The sequence below is a fragment of the Clupea harengus genome, chromosome 11, assembly GCF_900700415.2.
Source record: "Clupea harengus chromosome 11, Ch_v2.0.2, whole genome shotgun sequence".
Lineage (NCBI taxonomy): Eukaryota > Metazoa > Chordata > Actinopteri > Clupeiformes > Clupeidae > Clupea > Clupea harengus.
Genome location: NC_045162.1, coordinates 1917564 through 1925063, shown reverse-complemented (window position 1 = coordinate 1925063; position 7500 = coordinate 1917564). Strand labels below are relative to the sequence as shown.

Below are 7500 nucleotides of genomic sequence, written 5' to 3'. Positions count from 1 at the left end.
TAAACGGAATTTTTTTGCACAGATTTGTGCTAGGCTCTTTGTGTATTTGTACTCTATTCACAAACACACACAAACACACACACACACACAGACACACACACACACGCAAATCGCACACACACACACACACACACACACACATCACACACACATCACACACACACACACACACATCACACACACACACACACACACACACACACACACACACACACATCACACACACACACACACACACACACACACACACACACATCACACACGCACACACACACACACACACACACACACACATCACACACACACACACACACACACACACACACACACACACACAGACATTACAGAACTGCACTTTTGTGACACACTCAGTAAGTTTACATGATGGTATCAATTCGAATCTGAGGTAACTAGGGTTACCTCCTCTGACTGTATCTAATGGATTCACATGTCCTTTTCTCAAAAGCATGCGTGTACTTATTATAAACACATTCCTCAAAGACTGACACACACACACACACACACACATTCCAGACAGGTAGAGTCAAGGAGGTACATTAGGTCTAAGGTGAAGTGTGGCAAGGGGGGTAACTTGACTGGTGTTCCCATGGCTAGACGGATTGTTTGGTCACAGAGCTTACATGCCTGTGTGCCGTCTCACATGAAGCAGATTTCCTCATGACCCGCACTGAAAGGGTAAAACACTAACTCCGTGCTCCCCCCCCCGTCTCGTATCTGCTCTCTCCCCGAAAAATAAGCTTCATTTGTGACCCTCTGGCGGACATAAGCGGGGTAGCCTCCGTACGTCGGAGCTTGTGCCATGTAAAAGTCCGTCCGCTCTGCTCTCTCTGTCTGTCTGTGCGCCCTTTGCTCTAAGCTTGACCAAACTTCGTCCGCAGAATCCAGGCACCAGCACCAGAGAACCACCACGGCCCATTTACCAGCCTTCCGCTCACCGAGGAAGCGTGGAAGTCGTGGCAGCGGAGTCACTTTAACCACGCGACCACAAACATCACTGGCGCCGCCAGCCGGCACCAGCATCTGCTGAACACATGATAAGTGCGCGCCGGCCTAAATGTCGCTTTATTAGCAAGTCTCCCATATACTCTACATCACACATTCCAAAGTTTATATGTAGCCTCCTCTTAAAGACTTTAACTCCATATTTTAATAATCATCGGCTGGCTATTGGGGTGTGATGAGGCTAAATTCTCAGTGGAATTAGAGATGTGGAACTGGTTCACTCGAACACCAACTTAAAACAAAATGAGGAAATAAATTGTTGGAAAATGACATGTTTAATCCAACACCGGCATGTGTACACATAGCTCCATGGCAACGCGCAGATGTTCAAATCACAAAGCATTAGTCTTTCGTTTCATTTAATGTTGGCTGATTGGAATGAATCAATCCTGCCCTCTGACGGTAACAAGGATCGGGTTTTGAATTGAGGGGTTCGTATTACATACAAGAGAACCAAGAGATTACTAACTTTAAAAAAAAAGGCCAAATATCAGTTATCGCTACGTCATTACGCATCACCCCATAATAACCAGATATGACCACTGACCGTCTTCACCATACGAGCAGTACGTACGCGCCACCAAGTCTACGCGCACAATTGTCCGCTGAAGGGCACGAGTCTTTGCCAGCAACTAAGAGTAAATGAGCGGAAAGCACTTAAGCACTTCGGAAACGGACAGGCCTATAAGCGCTCTAATGAATAATGATGGTAACTTGTGTGCACTTAATCCATTCGGAAAATATCTGTAGACTTTTTAAAGGGCATTTGTTGTCGTTGTTTACCTTCTTTTATGCACAAACAGGCTATCTGCATCATAAAAAAAGCAATCATGCCCCGTTACTCACTTGTTCTATCAAACGGAATTTGGCGGCAGGAGTCGGTGTCGTTTGCCGGCCAAGCGCAATAGTACACGGCTCCCCCCTCCACAATTCCCGGTTGGGTGGTGTTCGCCTTCGGTGCCCCGATCAACACAGCCATTCTGCAACGCAAGATACACATCAGACCAGGATCTTCTTTTGAAAAGAACACAAAAGCTGTGAGAGGAATGCGACAGGTCGGCTTAATAAACAACCTTAAAACTCCCAACCTGATTTGGCTGCATGCTCGCCTTGCTCACCCAGCATCACAGTCTAACCTGCTTATAACCTGCGGTGAACTTGCAGCCCTAAAGTTGCTTATGTCAGTACTTACATAGATTTGTTTTCCTCTCACATTCACAATGACTCTTAAATGAGCACAGGCATTAGTGCGAGTGATGAACAACAAGCAGTCATGACAAAGAATAGAGAGCTCAGCTCAAATAGGCGCAACAGCTCAGGTAGGGAACCATCAGTATGATAGAGGGTTTGCTTAATGCATACATACACGTTTTTATCTGGGTTTGGTCGATAGAAGTCCACCGAATAGCCAAAATAACTCCCCTCGGGTCCGCTGTAAACTGAAGGTTTCTCAATATCCAAATTAAAACAGGTAACTCCGACAAGAACAGACAAAAGTGCGAAAAGCACTTGGTATAAACGTGCACAGCCCGACATCTCTGCGGCTGGAATGGATACGTTGAGTCCGAGAAATTCAAAAAGTTGCGCTGGGAGAGAGAGAGAGAGAGAGTGAGAGGATGAGACAGATAGAGAGAAAGAGGGGCTCAGAAGAGACAAATGATGAAACGCTCTCTCCAAAGACGTTGACGCTCGGCTGTCAAGAGCCAGTTCCCGCTCCTCTCAGTACCGACTGCACGCGGCGCTACTCTCCGCTACACAACATCGGAGTCTGAGCTGCGCACGAGACCCCAGTCTCTCTCTCACCACATCACAGGGAGCGAACCTCCCGCGTCATCCGGTAACCTCCTTTTAAGGAAGGAGCCCCCCTCCTCATTCGGAGGGACATTGCAAGAATAGACTTTGATAATATTGTTTATTACGCGGGCTGCATATCGGTGGCCTGTTAATTAACGGACCTAGCCGTTCTCTTCTTATGCACACTTCCAGGTTTGACGTTGACAAATTCTTGGCATCAGTTGAAAGTAATTATCCGTAATTACGTAGGTCAGGCTTCCAGAAGTTAAACATAGGTACGTGAAGTGTGAGTAGTACGTCCTGAGCTATGCCATAACATAATGGTAGGTGCTGAATGTTTTTACGCGTTCAAAAGCCCTAAGTCTTCCCGACCCATTTCCGCAAACTCACTAAATATAGAAAGCAAGCTGCTCACATCTGAGGGCAAGACACAGCTTGCAGACAGACCGAGGAGTAGGGAGTTTAATGTTATCCGAATGACGTCGCTTTTTCGCTCACACACGCACGCACGCACACACTTATCGTCATATCACAAGGCACTACCAGAACAGGTACTGAGGTTTAATGATGTATCGTAACGGTGTTAATTATCGGACGGCGTGTGTTATCGGCAAACGTTCGCGTTGTCATGTGAATCCATTATTAAATTGAAGTTATAGATTGTTAATCCATTTTTAAACTCAGCATTTTGATTGTTTAATAGAATGACCGATGTTTGACTGTCCGAAAACTGACACAGGTACGCTACGCACTGTAATATAGTCTGAAGATGGACATTATTAATCATTCACTATTCACAATTGTTTCGTTCAGTTAGTCATGGCACCCTTTCAAGCGATTTAAGCTCGTTACAGTTTTTCTCTATTGCTTTGGCTCAATTCTCGAAACAGAAATGACATTCTCAAAGCTCTAAGTGCATTGGGCAAAATAGCCTATATGGTTCAGCACAACTACATAGATCACCTTCAAAAGGTCATATCTCACCCAAACAGTTAATTCAAGCTTCAAAACCAAATCATTTTCTCATATAAATAGTCAGTGCCCCCAAAATGAAAATTTCCTTCTCAATTGCTGTGGCTCATCTCTCGGAAAAAAAAGGACATTCTCAAAGCTTTAAATACATTTGCCAAAATAACCTAGATGGTTTAGCAAAACACTATGGCACACCTGCAAAAGGTCATATCTCTCCCAAAACAGACAAATCATCAGTCAAAACTAATTCCTTTTCTCATACAAATAGTCAGTGCCCCCAAAATGAAAAGTCCCTTTGGCATTGTTTAAACACTGCAGGTCAAAACGTTTAGATGTTTTGTCAGTATGGCAGTGGACCATATAAATATCCCTCATGTGCATTTCAATCTTGGCTTAGTCCTTTGACACTGAATGGTTACTGTAGTAGATGTTTTCTTTCCAGAATACTATGTGTATCAAACAGAAAAAAGTTTAATTCAAGAGGAGCCAACAAGGTTTCACATCACATACTGTATTGCACTCATACTGCCATGGACATTGTTACAGTAATTGCCAAACAGAAACAGAAAATGTGTACAGCACAATATACTGTCAAACAATAAGCACATCAAAACTAAAATGATGTATAGCCTACACTACTGTAACAACACATACAGTAGGAAAGTAAAGCAAAGCTGGAGTTTAGTTTTCGTCCTCTCCTGCTCATCCTCGCGCTCATGTCTGTCTGGCCACAGATTTTCATCAACATCACATCTGCTGTTATCCCTTGCTATGCAACGGGGGAAGAATCATTGTGCATGCCACAGTCCATCCCTTACACTGATCTGCTGTGACATCGACACAAGCAGCATCCATTGCCTGGAGAAGGGACCTCTGGTTTAGAGCCCGATGCTCATAGATCCTCCACCTCCATGCAGAAAAAAACTCCTCGATAGAATTGAGGAATGGGGAGTAAGGCACCATCAGCATCCTTGGATGGGCAGTGAACCACGCCCTGATGAGCGGGCCAAAGTGGAAGCTAACATTGTCCCACACAATGAAAAATGTAGGCAAGTGAGGCCCTACCAAACCCCCCTCATGTAGAGGGATAAGATCAGAGTGCAGGCGGTCCAAGAACACCAGGTGCTTCTGGGTGTTGTATGGGCCAAGACTGGGAATGTGGGTGACTACACCATTCTCTGAAATGGCAGTACACATGGTGATGTTGCCCCCGCGCTGGCCTGGGACCTCCACCCTTGCTCCTCTTCCTCTTCCTCCTCTTCCTCGAGCAGGCAGTTGCCCTTGGTTGTTTCCCTGGCCAGGTGCTTCCATGTTCATAAATTGTACTGAACTTGTTCAAGCTCTAGATATTTGATGGAAGCATTTATACTCCTGGATAGGACCTGTCAGCTAACTAAACTTACTGTGTGATCGGTGATCGGATGTATGAATCTCCCCTTGATTAGTAAAGTTCTAGTTGCACCTGAAATTAAGCCGATGATCCAAGAGATCCATATTACAGTATATACCATGATGTTTTCCATGGTATTATGTGCCTGAAGGATTTTGACAGTGGAGTGAACTATTGTGCAGGTGATGATGTACACAAGGAAATTATGCCAACATGTTATGCAGAGACCAACGACTTGACTGAGAAGCAACAGTCAGTTTAGACCAGCAAGATATATTCAATTGGTAATTGGGCTAACTGAAGGCAATTGAACCTAACCATTTCCAAAGATGTGCTAAATCATTTGAAATGTGTGCAAACTGTAGGCAATTGTACTTGTCATTTACAAGGATGTGCTAATACAATTGTAATTTGATTAAAGGAATGAGAAATTAAAATCGGTTGTGATCAAGAGCACAGTGGTTTGGAGGTTTGCACATGTTGTTTTGAGAATGTAATTTCTGTTTCGTGAAATGAGCCAAAGCAATGGAGAAAAACTGTAATACGGGTCATTTATCACAGGATACCAAACACCATAGCAGCGCAGCTATTTATATGGCACAGAAGTGGTGCACACACACACACACACACACACACAGTGCAGCTATTTATATGGCACATACTAAGTGGTATAGCAGGTCCCATGTCTGACAACTTACAGGGCACAGATGGAGAAAGTAGGCAAATATCACTCATGCCTTGTCTGATATTGAATTACCAAGACATGACGAAGTCCAAGCTTTTACATGACAAGCACATTGTGTTTAATAAGACTAAAGCACAGTACTATTAATGGCCGCCCCCTGAAAAGAAGTAGGCTACCCGGACGGCCATATGCAATACATCTCAAACACAGATGCAAAGCCTCTTTTAAACGGTATGCACAGCACTGACACTTTTGGGTGGGGAAATGTACATCCAGTGTGTGCATGACTTTGCTACAAAAGAGACTCCGCATTGAGGGTTGGCAATGGCTGGATTTTTAAAGAAATGTAAAGAAGACACACTGTTCCACTCCAAGATTTATTTGACACAGCATGACATTTCAGCCAAATGGGTTTTTACCACATATAGGCTTCTTTTGAAAGTCGTCAGGAAGTTGGTGTATATCCCTATAGGGCAGTGGTAACATTACATTGATACCTGCCCTGCATATTGTCATCTTTCCCGACTGAACTCGTCAGTGGCACACTCGATTAGCTGAACACATTTTATTTGGGTAAGTAAGAGAGATTCGATTCAATGAAGTGTGTTTGGAGTAAGGACAACTAGAACATATGGAGGGGCAGAATCCAGAGGCAGGATTGAGAACCACTTGTATTAATTATAATTCCTGACTATTGTGATAGCAATACTAATAACGCAATACTCACCTGCGTTAAAGCATTCACGTTATGAACTAGGGGGGAAACTAACCTGTGTCTGCTGAAGGTATACCACCTTATTTATCATGACCAGGCCTGCGCATGAACTTCACGTGTTCTTCAGGTGTGCGGGAAAATGAACGCAGAACTGGTGCTTGGGTGTCCGTCCTAAAGATATCGGGATTCCTTGATTGACATTGTAGCCTATTTAATGTTACGCTATAATAACTCGCAAATAAAATGCACAGCAGGCTGATCGCATTTTGTCCATCCATTAGCTCAAAGTGTCGTCTTGCTCTTTCGACCTTTGCGTCTGCCCCTCTTCACAAAATAAAAAAGGAGACAAGAAACGAAACATCCTCCGTTACAAGTCCTATTTCACAAAAATCTGATCTCTCAGGGATAAACTTTCACCCGTTATGGGAGCCTGAACAGTAGTTCCGTTAGGGTAGGCAATTTCAATATGAGCTATTCAATTTTCCCACCTGTCCACTCGTTCAACACACGAACAACATCTGAAGGCAGCAGCGTGAACTTCCTAACAGGCAAGGAGGTTTGTTACTGCAAAAACCTACAAGCTACCTAACAAAGCAGGCAAATAAAAACGCTGAGCCTATGCCGTTCTGATTTCATCCAGCAAGAAAGGCAATGTTGGTCGAAAACCTGCTTTTGACATGAAGATACTGTAATCAAGGCCTGGTAATCCTCTCTCCAGTAGCCACTTGTAGACGCACGTTTGCCAGCGCGCTCACACAAGGGGTATTAAAACGCATAATCAATTCACCATGGTCTGGGTATGAGAGGAATTTCAGACAGAAAAAGACAGTTCGAGGGAGAGATCGAGAGAGAGAGAATGAGGGGGAGAGGGAGAGAAAAAAAGAAAGAAAACAAGCAAATTCTCGGGGGTGTATTTGAAAT

General features: G+C 44.0%; 1 protein-coding gene across 1 annotated transcript in view; it reads right to left on the bottom strand.

Annotated features, from left to right (window-relative positions):
- LOC116222505 (integrin alpha-8-like) overlaps positions 1 to 2959 on the bottom strand; it is an 11107-nt gene extending 8148 nt beyond the window's left edge. The window contains exons 1-2 of the mRNA XM_031576900.2: positions 2390 to 2959; positions 1870 to 2003 (exon numbers count right to left, since the gene is read on the bottom strand). Of these exons, the coding sequence (XP_031432760.1) occupies positions 1870 to 2003; positions 2390 to 2559 (304 nt within the window). The 5' untranslated portion in view covers positions 2560 to 2959. The remainder of the gene's footprint in view (positions 1 to 1869; positions 2004 to 2389) is intronic.
- Between the last annotated feature and the right edge of the window lie 4541 nt (positions 2960 to 7500).